This window comes from Salvelinus fontinalis, chromosome 38 (assembly GCF_029448725.1).
Source record: "Salvelinus fontinalis isolate EN_2023a chromosome 38, ASM2944872v1, whole genome shotgun sequence".
NCBI lineage: Eukaryota > Metazoa > Chordata > Actinopteri > Salmoniformes > Salmonidae > Salvelinus > Salvelinus fontinalis.
This window is the reverse complement of record NC_074702.1, coordinates 8,139,251-8,157,437: the sequence shown is the minus strand read 5'-3', so window position 1 is coordinate 8,157,437 and position 18,187 is coordinate 8,139,251. Positions and strand designations below refer to the sequence as shown.

Sequence of the window (18,187 nt, the reverse complement as noted above, 5' to 3'; positions counted from 1 at the left end):
TACAACGTAAACCACCAAATAATGCATGCAGAGCAGAATTAGGCCAATACCTACTAATTATCAAAATCCAGAAAAGATCTGCTAAATTCTACAACCACCTAAAAGAAAGCGATTCCCAAACCTTCCATAACAAAGCCATCACCTACAGAGAGATGAACCAGGAGAAGAGTCCCCTAAGCAAGCTGGTCCTGGGGCTCTGTTCACAAACACAAACAGACCCCACAGAGCCCCAGGACAGCAACACAATTAGACCCAACCAAATCATGAGAAAACAAAAAGATAATTACTTGACACATTAGAAAATAATTACCCAAAAAACAGAGCAAACTAGAACGCTGTTTGGCCCTAAACAGAGAGTATACAGTGGCAGAATACCTGACCACTGTGACTGACTCCGAATTAAGGAAAGCTTTGACTATGTACAGACTCAGTGAGCATAGCCTTGCTATAGAGAGAGGCTGTCGTAGGCAGACCTGGCTCTCAAGAGAAGACAGGCTATGTGAACACTGCCCACAAAATGAGGTGGAAACTGAGCTGCACTTCCTAACCTCCTGTCAAATGTATGACCATATTAGAGACACATATTTCCCTCAGATTACACAGATCCACAAAGAATTAGAAAACAAACCCAATTTTGATAAACTCCCATATCTACTGGGTGAAATACCACAGTGTGCCATCACAGCAGCAAGATTTGTGACCTGTTGACACAAGAAGAGGGCAACCAGTGAATAACAAACACCATTGTAAATACAACCCATTTTAATGTTTATTTATTTTCCCTTTTGTACTATAACTATTTGCACATCGCTACAACACTGTATACAGACATAATATGACATTTGAAATGTCTTTATTCTTTGCGAACATGTGTGTAATGTTTACTGTTAATTTTTATTGTTTATTTAACTTTTGATTATTATCTACTTCACTTGCTTTGGCAATGTTAACATATGCTTCCCATGCCAATAAAGCCTTTAAACTGAATTGTTTTGAGAGAGAGAGAGTGAGGACTCCCCCATTCAAAATGATATGGTAGAGGACAGGACACTAAGCCAGTACCCTATAGCTGTGATGCTCTGTGTATGCTGTAAGACCTTTCTGTGGGATATAGACACAGAGCAGCTTTCAGTAAAGAGCTAGAGAAGACCTTCCTCATTGGAAAAACTCCACATGCAGCATTAAAATACCACTCTTCTGAGGAAACCATTTATACAATATTAAAATGCATGTGATGCCCCACATGTGGAGAATGTACAATTAGAACGCACGTAGAGCCACATACATATATGGTGTATGTACAATTAAAATGCATGTCATTCTGTCTGAGCATCTGTTCTGTACACCGGGAGCCTGTCAGTCAGTATAGGCTGTGAATGTAAAAGGAAAGTGCATGGAAACCATGTCCTGTCAGTTATAATGTAGAGGTTCACCATCTTTACCTAAATAAGTAACACTGGCTTACTAAAATACACTCACTCACCCACATTCACAGACAGATAGAAAGGAGAGAGAGAGAGACAGAGAGAGAGAGAGACAGAGAGAGAGAAAGAGAGAGAGAGAGAGAAATAATATACATGTTTTTCCTAACATATCATAGGTGAATTGTTATGTTTTGAGTGCCATTCTTGATATCTTCTCATCTCTTTCTCTTACATAGAGAGAATAGGGAGTACCCTCATCACTGCTGCCTCCTGGTCAGGAGAGTGAACTACAAAGCAGAAAAGTCCCCAAACAGCTTCACAGAGGATAGATATTTCTCTGATTTACAATACAAAATACAGTACCAGTTTGGACACGCCTACTCATTCTAGGACTTTTCTTAATTTGTACTATTTTCAAAATGTCTACATTGTAGTGAAGACATCAACACTATAAAATAACACATATGGAATCATGTAGTAACAAAAAAAGTGTCAAAAAAATCAAAATATGTTTTAGATTTTAGATTCTTCAAAGTAGACACCCTTTGCGTTGATGACAGGTTTGCACACCATTGGCATTCTCTCAACCAGCTTCACTTGGGATGCTTTTCCAACAGTCTTGAAGGAGTTCCCACATGCTGAGCACTTATTGGCTGCTTTTCCTTCACTCTGCGGTCCAACTCATCCCAAACCATCTCAATTGGGTTGAGGTCGGGTGAATGTGGAGACCAGGTTTCTGGATGCAGCACTCCATCACTCTCCTTCTTTGTCAAATAGCCCTTACACAGCCTGGAGGTGTGTTTTGTGTCATTGTCCTGTTGAAAAACAAATGATAGTCCCTCTAAGCGCAAACCAGATTAGATGGCGTATTGCTGCAGAATGCTGTGGTAGCCATGCTGGTTAAGTGTGCCTTGAATTCTAAATAAATCACAGACAGTGTCACCAGCAAAGCACCCCCACACCATCACACCTCCTCCTCCATGCTTCACGGTGGGAACCCCACATGCGGAGATCATCTGTTCACCTACTCTGCGTCTCACAAAGACATGGTGGTTAAAACTAAAAATATCAAATTTGGACTCATCAGACCAAAGGACAGATGATTTCCACCGATCTAATTTAATTTGCTCATGTTTCTTGGCCCAAGCAAGTATCTTCTTCTTATTGGTGTCCTTTTGATGTGGTTTCTTTGCAGCAATTCAGCCATGAACGCCAGATTTACACAAACTCCACTGAACAGTGGATGTTGAGATGTGTCTGTTACTTGAACTCTGTGAAGCATTCATTTGGGCAGCAATCTGAGGTGCAGTTAACTCTAATGAACTGCAGCAGAGGTAACTCTGGGTCTTCCTTTCCTTTGGCGGTCCCCATGAGCGCCAGTTTCATCATAGCGCTTTTGCGACAGCACTTGAAGAAACTTTCAAAGTTCTTGAAATTTTCCGGATTGACTGACCTTCATGTCTTAAAGTAATAATGATTCTCGTTTCTCTTTGCTTATTTGAGCTGTTCTTCCATAATATGGACTTGGTATTTACCAAATAGGGCTATCTTCTGTATACCACCCCTACCTTGTCACAACACAACTGATTGGCTCAAACGCATTAAGAAGAAATACCACAAATGAACTTTTAACAAGGCACAACTGTTAATTTAAATGCATTCCAGGTGACTACCTCATGAAGCTGGTTGAGAGAATACCAAGAGTCTGAAAAGCTGTCATCAAGGCAAAAGGGTGGCTACTTTGAAGAATCTGAAATATAAAATATATTTTGATTTGTTTAACACTGTTTTGGTTACTACATGATTCCATATGTGTTATTTCATAGTTTTTGATGTCTTCATTATTATTCTACATTGTAGAAAATAGTAAAATAAAGAAAAACCATGGAATGAGTAGGTGTGTCCAAACTTTTGACTGGTACTGTATGTAGACACATTTTAGAACAAACCATTGTCAACAGAAATTCCTGACGACACCAGTGATTTTTCTGCTCAACTTGACCTAATTCAGAGATATTATTTGCAGTAAAAATGGTCAGACCCTGTTCAGGTGGTACAGGAGACATCCAAAAGTAAAAATAGAGCAATGATGGAGTGGCTAGGCTGAAACAGGATGAAGACAGCAATAATCAATCACAGTTGGAAGGAGACAGAAGGGGCCAGATATGAATCATCACACACAGATAAGCCTTGTTCAAATTAACATGATTCAGGAGTGACAGAGGATATGGACACATACAGTAATAATCAAGGCCAGATGGAGTGGCCTATTTACCTGAGAGGATGAATTAAGGCAGTAATAATCAAGGCCAGATGGAGTGGCCTATTTACCTGAGAGGATGAATTAAGGCAGTAATAATCAAGGCCAGATGGAGTGGCCTATCTACCTGAGAGGAGGAAGGCAGTAATAATAAAGGCCAGATCGAGTGGCCTATCTACCTGACAGGACGAATGCAGTAATAATCAGGGCCAGATGGAGTGGCCTATGTACCTGACAGGATGAAGGCAGTAATAATCAAGGCCTGATAGAGTGGCCTATCTACCTGACAGGATGAAGGCAGTAATAATCAAGGCCTGATAGAGTGGCCTATCTACCTGACAGGATGAAGGCAGTAATAATCAAGGCCTGATAGAGTGGCCTATCTACCTGACAGGATGAAGGCAGTAATAATCAGGGCCAGGTGGAGTGGCCTATCTACCTGACAGGATGAAGGCAGTAATAATCAAGGCCTGATAGAGTGGCCTATCTACCTGACAGGATGAAGGCAGTAATAATCAAGGCCTGATAGAGTGGCCTATCTACCTGACAGGATGAAGGCAGTAATAATCAAGGCCAGATGGAGTGGCCTATCTACCTGACAGGATGAAGGCAGTAATAATCAAGGCCAGATGGAGTGGCCTATCTACCTGAGAGGATGAAGGCAGTAATAATCAAGGCCTGATAGAGTGGCCTATCTACCTGAGAGGATGAAGAAGATCCCGGAGACGAAGGCCAGGATCGTGCGCTGGGGCCGGATGTGTCCGATGTTACTGATGACAAAGGCCGTGAAGACGAAGAGCAGAGACACCATGGGGAACGGAGTGGCCGTCCGCACCATCTCTACAGGGTCACAGTGTTAGAGGTTAGAGGTCATGGCAGAGACACCATGGGGAACGGAGTGGCTGTCCGCGCCATCTCTACAGGGTCACAGTGTTAGAGGTTAGAGGTCATGGCAGAGACACCATGGGGAACGGAGTGGCTGTCCGCACCATCTCTACAGGGTCACAGTGTTAGAGGTCATGGCAGAGACACCATGGGGAACGGAGTGGCTGTCCACACCATCTCTACAGGGTCACAGTGTTAGAGGTTAGAGGTCATGGCAGAAACACCATGGGGAACGGAGTGGCTGTCCACACCATCTCTACAGGGTCACAGTGTTAGAGGTTAGAGGTCATGGCAGAGACACCATGGGGAACGGAGTGGCTGTCCACACCATCTCTACAGGGTCACAGTGTTAGAGGTCATGGCAGAGACACCATGGGGAACGGAGTGGCTGTCCACACCATCTCTACAGGGTCACAGTGTTAGAGGTTAGAGGTCATGGCAGAGACACCATGGGGAACGGAGTGGCTGTCCACACCATCTCTACAGGGTCACAGTGTTAGAGGTTAGAGGTCATGGCAGAGACACCATGGGGAACGGAGTGGCTGTCCACACCATCTCTACAGGGTCACAGTGTTAGAGGTCATGGCAGAGACACCATGGGGAACGGAGTGGCTGTCCACACCCTTTCTACAGGGTCACAGTGTTAGAGGTCATGGCAGAGACACCATGGGGAACGGAGTGGCTGTCCACACCATCTCTACAGGGTCACAGTGTTAGAGGTCATGGCAGAGACACCATGGGGAACGGAGTGGCTGTCCACACCATCTCTACAGGGTCACAGTGTTAGAGGTTAGAGGTCATGGCAGAGACACCATGGGGAACGGAGTGGCTGTCCACACCATCTCTACAGGGTCACAGTGTTAGAGGTTAGAGGTCATGGCAGAGACACCATGGGGAACGGAGTGGCTGTCCACACCATCTCTACAGGGTCACAGTGTTAGAGGTCATGGCAGAGACACCATGGGGAACGGAGTGGCTGTCCACACCATCTCTACAGGGTCACAGTGTTAGAGGTTAGAGGTCATGGCAGAGACACCATGGGGAACGGAGTGGCTGTCCACACCATCTCTACAGGGTCACAGTGTTAGAGGTCATGGCAGAGACACCATGGGGAACGGAGTGGCTGTCCACACCATCTCTACAGGGTCACAGTGTTAGAGGTTAGAGGTCATGGCAGAGACACCATGGGGAACAGAGTGGCTGTCCACACCATCTCTACAGGGTCACAGTGTTAGAGGTTAGAGGTCATGGTAGAGACACCATGGGGAACGGAGTGGCTGTCCACACCATCTCTACAGGGTCACAGTGTTAGAGGTTAGAGGTCATGGCAGAGACACCATGGGGAACGGAGTGGCTGTCCACACCATCTCTACAGGGTCACAGTGTTAGAGGTCATGGCAGAGACACCATGGTGAACGGAGTGGCTGTCACCACCATCTCTACAGGGTAGCAGTGTTAGAGGTTAGAGGTCATGGCAGAGACACCATGGGGAACGGAGTGGCTGTCCACACCATCTCTACAGGGTCACAGTGTTAGAGGTTAGAGGTCATCGCAGAGACACCATGGGGAACGGAGTGGCTGTCCACACCATCTCTACAGGGTCACAGTGTTAGAGGTCATGGCAGAGACACCATGGGGAACGGAGTGGCTGTCACCACCATCTCTACAGGGTAGCAGTGTTAGAGGTTAGAGGTCATGGCAGAGACACCATGGGGAACGGAGTGGTCGTCCGCACCATCTCTACAGGGTCACAGTGTTAGAGGTTAGAGGTCATGGCAGAGACACCATGGGGAACGGAGTGGCTGTCCACACCATCTCTACAGGGCCACAGTGTTAGAGGTTAGAGGTCATGGCAGAGACACCATGGGGAACGGAGTGGCTGTCCACACCATCTCTACAGGGTCACAGTGTTAGAGGTCATGGCAGAGACACCATGGGGAACGGAGTGGCTGTCCACACCATCTCTACAGGGTCACAGTGTTAGAGGTTAGAGGTCATGGTAGAGACACCATGGGGAACGGAGTGGCTGTCCACACCATCTCTACAGGGTCACAGTGTTAGAGGTTAGAGGTCACGGCAGAGACACCATGGGGAACGGAGTGGCTGTCCACACCATCTCTACAGGGTCACAGTGTTAGAGGTTAGAGGTCATGGCAGAGACACCATGGGGAACGGAGTGGCTGTCCGCACCATCTCTACAGGGTCACAGTGTTAGAGGTTAGAGGTCATGGCAGAGACACCATGGGGAACGGAGTGGCTGTCCACACCATTTCTACAGGGTCACAGTGTTAGAGGTCATGGCAGAGACACCATGGGGAACGGAGTGGCTGTCCACACCATCTCTACAGGGTCACAGTGTTAGAGGTCATGGCAGAGACACCATGGGGAACGGAGTGGCTGTCCACACCATCTCTATAGGGTCACAGTGTTAGAGGTCATGGCAGAGACACCATGGGGAACGGAGTGGCTGTCCGCACCATCTCTACAGGGTCACAGTGTTAGAGGTTAGAGGTCATGGCAGAGACACCATGGGGAACGGAGTGGCTGTCCACACCATCTCTACAGAGTCACAGTGTTAGAGGTCATGGCAGAGACACCATGGGGAACGGAGTGGCTGTCCGCACCATCTCTACAGGGTCACAGTGTTAGAGGTTAGAGGTCATGGCAGAGACACCATGGGGAACGGAGTGGCTGTCCACACCATCTCTACAGGGTCACAGTGTTAGAGGTTAGAGGTCATGGCAGAGACACCATGGGGAACGGAGTGGCTGTCCACACCATCTCTACAGGGTCACAGTGTTAGAGGTTAGAGGTCATGGCAGAGACACCATGGGGAACGGGGTGGGTGTCCGCACCATCTCTACAGGGTCACAGTGTTAGAGGTCATGGCAGAGACACCATGGTGAACGGAGTGGCTGTCCACACCATCTCTACAGGGTCACAGTGTTAGAGGTTAGAGGTCATGGCAGAGACACCATGGGGAACGGAGTGGCTGTCCACACCATCTCTACAGGGTCACAGTGTTAGAGGTTAGAGGTCATGGCAGAGACACCATGGGGAACGGAGTGGCTGTCCACACCATCTCTACAGGGTCACAGTGTTAGAGGTCATGGCAGAGACACCATGGGGAACGGAGTGGCTGTCACCACCATCTCTACAGGGTAGCAGTGTTAGAGGTTAGAGGTCATGGCAGAGACACCATGGGGAACGGAGTGGTCGTCCGCACCATCTCTACAGGGTCACAGTGTTAGAGGTTAGAGGTCATGGCAGAGACACCATGGGGAACGGAGTGGCTGTCCACACCATCTCTACAGGGCCACAGTGTTAGAGGTTAGAGGTCATGGCAGAGACACCATGGGGAACGGAGTGGCTGTCCACACCATCTCTACAGGGTCACAGTGTTAGAGGTCATGGCAGAGACACCATGGGGAACGGAGTGGCTGTCCACACCATCTCTACAGGGTCACAGTGTTAGAGGTTAGAGGTCATGGCAGAGACACCATGGGGAACGGAGTGGCTGTCCGCACCATCTCTACAGGGTCACAGTGTTAGAGGTTAGAGGTCATGGCAGAGACACCATGGGGAACGGAGTGGCTGTCCACACCATTTCTACAGGGTCACAGTGTTAGAGGTCATGGCAGAGACACCATGGGGAACGGAGTGGCTGTCCACACCATCTCTACAGGGTCACAGTGTTAGAGGTCATGGCAGAGACACCATGGGGAACGGAGTGGCTGTCCACACCATCTCTATAGGGTCACAGTGTTAGAGGTCATGGCAGAGACACCATGGGGAACGGAGTGGCTGTCCGCACCATCTCTACAGGGTCACAGTGTTAGAGGTTAGAGGTCATGGCAGAGACACCATGGGGAACGGAGTGGCTGTCCACACCATCTCTACAGAGTCACAGTGTTAGAGGTCATGGCAGAGACACCATGGGGAACGGAGTGGCTGTCCGCACCATCTCTACAGGGTCACAGTGTTAGAGGTTAGAGGTCATGGCAGAGACACCATGGGGAACGGAGTGGCTGTCCACACCATCTCTACAGGGTCACAGTGTTAGAGGTTAGAGGTCATGGCAGAGACACCATGGGGAACGGAGTGGCTGTCCACACCATCTCTACAGGGTCACAGTATTAGAGGTCAAATATTATGCGCTAACCATAATAGAGAGCAATAGTAATGGCGTCTTTTTGTAGGCATCAACTTCACCATGGCTCATTGGCCAAAGCATATGGGGAAATTAATTGGGTTTTTGGATAAACGCCAAAAAAAAGGTATGTTGCAAACACAGGCTTAGGGAGACCTTACACGTTTTGTTCTATGAGATAATCATCAGCTAACGCCACTTTTGGGGAATTTTTAAGCATTTACAGTTGAAGTCGGAAGTTTACATACACCAAATACATTAAAACTCAGTTTTTCACAATTCATGACATTTAATCCTAGCAAAAATCTCTGTTTTAGGTCAGTTAGGATCACCACTTTATTTTAAGAATGTGAAATGTTAGAATAATAGTAGAGAGAATGATTCATTTTAGATTTTATTTCTTTCATCACATTCCCAGCGGGTCAGAAGTTTACATACACTCAATTAGTATTTGGTAGCATTGCCTTTAAATTGGTTAACTTGGGTCAAATGTTTCGGATAGCCTTCCACAGGCTTCCCACAATAAGTTGGGTGAATTTTGGCCCATTCCTCCTGACAGAGCTGGTGTAACTGAGTCAGGTTTGTAGGCCTCCTTGCTTGCACACGCTTTTTCAGTTCTGCCCACAAATTTTCTATGGGATTGAGGTCAGGGCTTTGTGGTGGCCACTCCAATACCTTGACTTTGTTGTCCTTAAGCCATTTTGCTACAACTTTGGAATTATGCTTGGGGTCATTGTCCATTTGGAAGACCCATTTGCGGCCAAGCTTTAACTTCCTGACTGATGTCTTGAGATGTTGCTTCAATATATCCACATAATTTTCCTGCCTCATGATGCCATCTATTTTGTGAAGTGCACCAGTCCCTCCTGCAGCAAAGCACCCCCACAACATGATGCTGCCACCCCCGTGCTTCACGGTTGGGATGGTGTTCTTTGGCTTGCAAGCCTCCCCCTTTTTCCTTCAAACATAACGATTGTCATTATGACCAAACAGTGCCATTTTTGTTTCATCAGACCAGAGGACATTTCTCCAAAAAGTACAATCTTTGTCGCCATGTGCAGTTTCAAACCGTAGTCTGGCTTTTTCCGCGGTTTTGGAGCAGTGGCTTCTTCCTTGCTGAGCGGCCATTCAGGTTATGTCAATATAGGACTCGTTTTACTGTGGATATAGATACTTTTGTACTTGTTTCCTCCAGCATCTTCATATGTGGAGGTCTACAATTGTACTGAGGTCTTAGCTGATTTATTTTGATTTCCCCATGCTGTGAAGCAAAGATGCACTGAGTTTGAAGGTAGTCCTTGAAATACATCCACAGGTACACTTTCAATTGACTCAAATGATGTCAACTAGCCTATCAGAAGCTTCTAAAGCCATGACATAATTTTCTGGAATTTCCCAAGCTGTTTAAAGGCACAGTCAACTTAGTGTATGTACACTTCTGACCCACTGGAATTGTGATACAGTGAATTATAAGGGAAATAATCTGTTTAGAATCAATTGTTGGAAAATTTACTTGTGTCATGCACAAGGTAGATGTCCTAACCGACTTGCCAAAACTATAGTTTGTTCACAAGAAATTTGTGGAGTGGATGAAAAATGAATTTCAATGACTCCAACCTAAGTGTATGTAAACTTCCGACTTCAACTGTATGTAATGTATGTAACGTATGTAATGTATGTAACGAACACATAAATTACATAAAGGCTTCATAATAATTAATACATGCCATGTTAACTGACTGTTATTATCTCATAGAACAAAATATATAAGATCTCCTAAGCCTGTGTTAACCATAGAACTTATTTTTTTCTCTGTTTATCCAAAACCCCTCCAAAACCCCAATTAATTTCTCGTTGGCTTTGGCCAACGAGCCATTAATGGCTGAACAAACCAGAGGTAACTCATTCCCGTTTTTTAGGGCTACAAGTTGGTGAGCTCTATGCGCGTGCAGTGTAAAGCTGTAAGTGTAGGGTACAGTACACTCACTCAGAATATTAGCAGTATTCTCTGTGGTGATCTCTATCTCTGGCTCAGTGAAATACTCTGACGCCACACATCTCCCGTTCTCTGTCCCTGAGAGAGAAGGGAAAGAAAGAGGCGTGTATAAAATGGAGGCTTGCATGAGAAAGAGAGAGGGAGGCAGATACATACATACAGGTGTGGACTGGGACAAAAAATCTGTCCTACCATTTCTAACGCAATGGACGATTTTTTTCTTTGAGGCCCCCACACCGGCCCATTTTGTTATTTGAGGCCCCCATGTTGTGCCAGTTAATTATCATTTTGCACAAAGAAAACAAGTTAGGCAAAAAATGGACCAGCCCATCTGGCATTTGCCCAAAATGCCAGATGGCCAGTCCGCTCCTGGCCATCATTGAGATTGTGAAGTTGCACTGATATAAGGTCCATTTTGCATTTTCCCCTAATGGTTAAGGTTCAGATTTAGAAGGAGTTAACTGATCCTAGATCAACTATGGCTAATTCTACCCGGAGCAGATTGGTCAGGTCACCACTGCTATTGAGGGTCAGAGGTCATATGTACCAGCCACGAAGCAGACCCTCCAGAGGCCAGAGTGCAGGGCCATCTTGACCTCCATGCTCTGGTTCTGCTGCAGTACGATGCCCTCCTCCATCAGCAGCCAGTAGTCTGTAGACACAGCCACTCCGACCAGCAGCAGACCACACGCCCCAAACACCGTGGACAGGATGGTCAGCGCTCTGCTGCTGCACGAACTCATCTAGAAACAGAGGGAGAGCGGGAGGAGAGGAGGGAGAGGAGGGAGGGAGAACGAGAGAGACAGAGGGAGAGCGGGAGGAGAGGAGGGAGAGAGAACGAGAGAGACCAAGGATAAGTCAGACCTATTGCATGAAGTCTTCAGAGAGGAGCGAGAGACAAAGCAAAGAGAGAGACAGAGAACTCTTTTAATTTTAAGTCAGACTTTTAGATTAAACTCATTTACAGAGAGAGAGAAAGAGAGAGGGAGGCAGACAGATACCTGGTTCAGAAGTCATGCTGAGAGAAAGAGAGAGGAAGGCAGACAGATACCTGGTTCAGAAGTCATGCTGAGAGAAAGAGAGAGGGAGGCAGACAGATACCTCGTTCAGAAGTCATGCTGAGAGAAAGAGAGAGGGAGGCAGACAGATACCTCGTTCAGAAGTCATGCTGAGAGAAAGAGAGAGGGAGGCAGACAGATACCTCGTTCAGAAGTCATGCTGAGAGAAAGAGAGAGGGAGGCAGACAGATACCTGGTTCAGAAGTCATGCTGAGAGAAAGCGTTTGTTTCTCTACCACCCTTTGTAATATTAACCACTACACACCATGTCAGGGGCTACAGTAGCTTGAACACTACACCAACACACACACACGCACGCACGCACGCACACACACACACACACACACACACACACACACACACACACACACACACACACACACACACACACACACAAACACACACACCCTTAGAAAAAAATAATGAGTCTGATACATGTGGTTTTCGAACAAAAATTTACATTTTTCAGGTGTTTTCCCTCATGATATTTTTTTTACGTGTTTATTTTTTTACCACTTCCAATTACATCTGAGGGGTATTCCAGAAATATGGTTTAACAAATTCAGGATTTCCTGATCATATCAGGCTTGTCTTAACCAGATGAGGAAGTCCAGGATTACTTGGTTCCATAACCGCTGCTTTTCGTTTAAGTTATTAGGCTGAAGTGAAGCGCACATTGGTTGATCAACTGGCGCGTGCATGCAACATTCAAAATGTCCTCATGTCAATGACAGAGAAAATGACAGATATGAAGTCAAAAGACAGAGCCCAATATTTCAAAAGTCTAGAACAAGAAACAATTGTAAAACACAACGAATATGTTCAGATATTTCTCCCAAAAGTAATACATCTGCCGCCGCAAAAGCCAGAGAGGGAGCCTGACAGAAAATTGCAGACAGTGTTAAATGGTTCCAATATCTAATAGGCCTAGTTTACACATATGGCTAATTAGGAACAATGCTTTCACTTTATAGAGCACTTTTATTGCAACGCGGGTGATATTACGTGTTAAGGCTATGGCCTAATATGTAAATTGAAGTAACCTATGTCACAATTGCAATGGTAGGCCCATTCCATAGCCTATATAGGATGAATACTAATGTATTGAATTCATAGAGTGCTTCTCACGACAACACGGGCAGCAATGTTGTTCAATGTTTAGTTGTAACCCCATGGGAGTCAGATCATCTGACAAAAGAAGGATGGAAGATCATTGAATTCAATGACTGTTTGTGAAAGTGATTTTGTTTGGTGAAAGTTTAGGCTACAGTATTCAGTAGCGACCTGTTTGTTTATGCTGTTAAAGTTGTTTCTATTCACGTAGTGTCCTTCATATGGTCCAGAGGGTGTTTTAATGGGAGATATGTGTCCATCTATAGCACCAATGATGTTTGGAAAATCTGCGGGATGAATTAGGCGAGGTATTATTTTTATTATGTTGCCTAGGTTGATTAATTTGAGATTAGCAAACCATCGCTGGCAGTCAACTGATCGCAGCCTGCTGTACCTACAATTCTGTAAAAGTTCTCCTTGATTATATGGACAACTTGATGGCCAGGGAATGCAACACAGACATAAAAAAATATCTTCAATGAGAGGCAGACTTCTTCCGGCTCTACACACCGTTACCTTGCCATATAGTTCAGCATCGCACACATTGTACAGGACATTTCCAGTGGCAAGAAAATCTCTAAGCAATACACATAGTTTGTATAGTAGTCAACGCGAAACCGTGGAAAAACGATAACGTTCAAAAATAAATTTTTCTGAATGATCTAAAGGATGTATTTGAGGTCCAATAATAATTTGTTCCCTTTGTAAAGTAAGGCGAACAATGCAGGCTCCGATGTCAAGTGGATTTTCCAAGGAGACAGGCCATAGTGAAGAACAAAAATCTGGTGATAAGGCTCTCTTTCAAGCTTTCTTTCTGGAGGCGGTAATTCCGAGATTGCACAAATTCTGGTTTGACAGATCTCGCTAAATCACTAATCCGGCTTTTTGGTATACCCGTCTGGTCTCCCATTTGGGGACTAACCAGAAACGACCCTGCTTAGCTTCAGAGGCAAACCAGCAGTGGGATGCAGGGTACCATGATGCTGGAATGTGCCAAAAATTGAAAAAGACAGTGACAGCAAATGCCAGTGTCACGCCCTGACCTTAGAGATCCTTTTAATGTCTCTATTTTGGTTTGGTCAGGGTGTGAGTTGGGGTGGGTATTCTATGTTCTATTATTTGTATTTCTATGTTTTGGCCGGGTAGGGTTCTCAATCAGGGACAGCTGTCTATCGTTGTCTCTGATTGAGAACCATACTTAGGTTCCCCTTTTTCCCACCTGTCTTTGTGGGAAGTTGTCTTTGTTTGTGGCACATAGCCCTTTAGCTTCACGGTTGTTTTGGATTGTTTATTGTTTTTGTCGGCATCATATAAATAAAGGAATATGTACGCTCACCACACTGCACCTTGGTCTACTTCTGTTGACGACTGTGACAGAACCTCCCACCAACAAGGGACCAAGCAGCGTGGTAAGGGGAAGCAGCGCTATCTGGAGAAATGGACATGGGAGGAGATACTGCACGGTAAGGCACCCTGGAGGCAGGCTGGGGAGTATCGCTGTCCACGGGAGGAACTGGAGGCAGCGAAAGCAGAGCGGCAGCGTTACGAGGGAACACGGCTAGCAAGGAAGCCCGAGAGGCAGCCCCCAATCTTTTTTTTTGGGGGGGGGGGGAACACGGGTGGTTTGGCTGAGTCAGGTTGGAGACCTGAGCCAACTCCCCGTGCTTACCGTGGCGAGCGTTGTACTGGTCAGGCACCGTGTTATGCGGTGGAGCGCACAGTGTCTCCAGTACACGTTCTTAGCCCGGTGCGCTACATCCCAGCTCCCCGCATCTGCCGGGCTAGGGTGAGCATCCAGCCAGGACGGGTTGTGCCAGCCCTGCTCTCCAGACCTCCAGTGCGCCTCCTCGGCCCAGTATATTCTGCGCCGGCTCTGCACACTGTGTCTCCGGTACGTCTGCACAGCCCAGTGCGTCCTGTGCCAGCGCCGCGCATGTCCAGGGTGAAGATAACCACCCAGCCAGGACGGGTTGTGCAGGCTCTAAGCTCGAGACCTCCAGTGCGCCTCCACGGCCCAGTGTATCCGGTGCCTCTGCCAAGGACAAGGCCTCCTGTATGTCTCTCCAGCCTGATGAGTCCTGTGCCTGCGCCCAGAACTAATCCTCCTGTATGTCTCCCCAGCCTGGTGAGCCCTGTGGCAGTTCCACGTACCAGACTGCCCATACGTCTCCTCACTCCAGTGATGATCCATGGCAAGAAGCCTCCAGTGATGATCCATGGCACGAAGCCTCCAGTGATGATCCATGGCAAGAAGCCTCCAGTGATGATCCATGGCACGAAGCCTCCAGTGATGATCCATGGCAAGAAGCCTCCAGTGATGATCCATGGCACGAAGCCTCCAGTGATGATCCATGGCAAAAAGCCTCCAGTAATGATCCATGGCACGAAGCCTCCAGTGATGATCCATGGCAAAAAGCCTCCAGTGATGATCCATGACACGAAGCCTCCAGTGAGGAGTCATGGCACGAAGCCTCCAGCGACGGTCTCCAGTCCGGAGCCTCCCAGTCCGGAGCCTCCAGCGACGGTCCCCAGTCCGGAGCCTTCAGCGACGTTCTCCAGTCCGGAGCCTCCAGCAACGTTCTCCAGTCCGGAGCCTCCAGCGACGTTCTTCAGTCCGGAGCCTCCAGCAACGTTCTCCAGTCCGGAGCCTTCAGCGACGTTCTCCAGTCCGGAGCCTCCAGCAACGTTCTCCAGTCCGGAGCCTCCAGCAACGTTCTCCAGTCCGGAGCCTCCAGCGACGTTCTCCAGTCCGGAGCCTCCAGCGACGTTCTCCAGTCCGGAGCCTCCAGCGACGTTCTCCAGTCCGGAGCCTCCAGCGACGTTCTCCAGTCCGGAGCCTCCAGCGACGTTCTCCAGTCCGGAGCCTTCAGCGACGTTCTCCAGTCCGGAGCCTTCAGCGAGGGTCTCCAGTCCGGAGCCTCCAACGAGAGTGCTCAGTCTGGGGCCCGGTACGAGGGTCCCCAGTCCGGGCCCCGCACCAGAGTTGCCACCAAAGTGGGGTGAGCCAGTGGTGGAGCGGTGTCTGCGTCCCGCACCTGAGCCACCACCGCGGATAGATGCCCATCAAGACCCTCCCCTATAGGTTTAGGTTTTGCGGCCGGAGTCCGCACCTTTGCGGCTGTCACTCCCTGACCTTAGAGATCCTTATGTCTCTATTTTGGTTTTGTCAGGGTGTGAGTTGGGGTGGGTATTCTATGTTCTCTAATTTGTATTTCTATGTTTTGGCCGGGTAGGGTTCTCAATCAGGGACAGCTGTCTATCGTTGTCTCTGATTGAGAACCATACTTAGGTATCCCTTTTTCCCACCTGTCTTTGTGGGAAGTTGACTTTGTTTGTGGCACATAGCCCTTTAGCTTCACGGTTGTTTTGGATTGTTTATTGTTTTTGTCGGCGTCATATAAATAAAGGAATATGTACGCTCACCACACTGCACCTAGGTCTACTTCTGTTGATGGCCGTGACAGCCAGGGTAAAATAACCAACTATAGGGAAACTTGAAGGAAAGAGAGAGGTGTTTTATTTAATTACAGTATCATACAAAATGTTTCACAGAAAATATTTGTTTGGCATCCATTTACAAATTATTTGTTCTTGCGTTGAACAATTTTTTCCTTGCAATATATATTTTACTATCAATACATTTGGGTTTATGTTTTGCTTTCAGTATCATTATTTTTGTTTGCAATACTAAGAATTTTGTTCTCGACATCAGTTTTTTAAATTGATATTAATGGCACAAAAGTAAGTTACTCGCTAGAAAATTGCCCCCATGTTGTTTAAAGCGGCACTCCTTAATTGAAACATGAACGAAGTGGGTTCCCCGGTACAGTTTAGGTAAAAAGCTGATGGACAGGGCTGGAGAAATGCAACCACTCTGGAATCCATAGCCTACACTCTGGACTGACCATCCATGATATCAAAATGATACTTTTAACCTATATAGTTTTTAAGCTATACAGTGTTTGTTTACATTTACTTTGTTTACAAATATTGGAGAAAATGTGGAGTTTTCTTACATGTGAGACTGCAAATTAGATTTTCACTTTCACATGTGGAATTGCAAGTTCACATGTGAAAAGCAATCATATGTGAAAGTTAGATTTTTAGATGTTTACATGTGATTCCACATGAGAAAGTGAGATTTTCACATGTAAAAGTTTTGTGAGGCACACGTGAAAAGATGGCGTTAACATGTGAACTCTAAATTTAATGCATGTGAAAACAGCTATCTCACATTGAAACTGCAAATTTGACATGTGCTTTTTTGTAAGGGCACAAACATGTCATGTTGTCGCTAAAAAGGAGTTATTACACATCCATTTGGGAACCAATTGCAGAAAAGGTCAAAGGGCAGAGGGATGATGAGGGCCAAGTTAATGATCATTAACAAGCACACACACAGGTTCCATTGTGATTCCGACATGCACTTTCCAGGCCTTAGTGCTTGTTGACTGGCGAAGACTGCACTGCATATCATCCCTCCCCAGTCAGCACGCTGGGTGTGTGTGTGTTAATTCACCCTGTGTGTTCATTCATCACCCATTTGAGACACAATCGCCTCATGTATATTGTACACTGCTCTTGTCCATTGTGTCCTCACATCACCATGAAGAGTCATTTGGTCAGTGGTCCTCAATGTTGTTTCAGAGTAACTGTCTTCGTCGGAGATGAGCTTCCAGTCTACGCTCAGTTTCTCATTTATCACACTAATGGTTAAGGATAGGATGTGGAGAGGGGAAGCTGATTCTAGACCTGTGGCTATGGGCAGCTTCTACTATTGTGCAGTGAATGGAGCGAATGGAGAGTGAAGGAGGGATGAATGGAGAGGGAAGGAGGGATGAATGGAGAGTGAAGGAGGGATGAATGGAGAGGGAAGGAGGGATGAATGGAGAGGGAAGGAGGGATGAATGGAGAGGGAAGGAGGGATGAATGGAGAGGGAAGGAGGGATGAATGGAGAGGTAAGAGTGAATGGAGCCTGGCTTTGTGAGCGAGGGATTGGAGGATTGGAAGGGATGGAGGCAGGCAGGCGGAGAGGGACTTAAAGAGCTGGGAGAAGGGAATTAAGAATAGGGTGGAGAGAGAGACAGATTCAACGGAGGGAAACAGATAAGAAGACAAAGGCAGGAAGGAAGACAGACAGACAGTGAACGGAGGATAACTTCTTGTGAATAGGGGGGTGCTGTTTTCACTTTGGAAAAAATCGTGCCCAAATTAAACGGCCTCGTACTCTGTTCTAGATCATACAATATGCATATTATTATCACTATTGGATAGAAAACACTCTGAAGTTTCTAAAACTG

At 46.7% G+C, this 18,187-nt stretch overlaps 1 protein-coding gene across 3 annotated transcripts in view; it reads right to left on the bottom strand.

Annotated features, from left to right (window-relative positions):
* LOC129838154 (voltage-dependent calcium channel gamma-7 subunit-like) overlaps window positions 1-18,187 on the bottom strand; it is a 46,248-nt gene that overhangs the window by 16,843 nt on the left and 11,218 nt on the right. The window contains exons 2-5 of one of the 3 annotated variants that reach the window (XM_055904912.1): window positions 11,767-11,933; window positions 11,263-11,458; window positions 10,707-10,793; window positions 4,384-4,524 (exon numbers count right to left, since the gene is read on the bottom strand). In XM_055904912.1, the coding sequence (XP_055760887.1) occupies window positions 4,384-4,524; window positions 10,707-10,793; window positions 11,263-11,458 (424 nt within the window). In that variant the 5' untranslated portion in view covers window positions 11,767-11,933. Of the gene's footprint in view, window positions 1-4,383; window positions 4,525-10,706; window positions 10,794-11,262; window positions 11,459-11,716; window positions 11,738-11,766; window positions 11,934-18,187 lie in introns of those variants that run through there. The other 2 variants (XM_055904913.1, XM_055904911.1) reach the window with 2 other exon arrangements.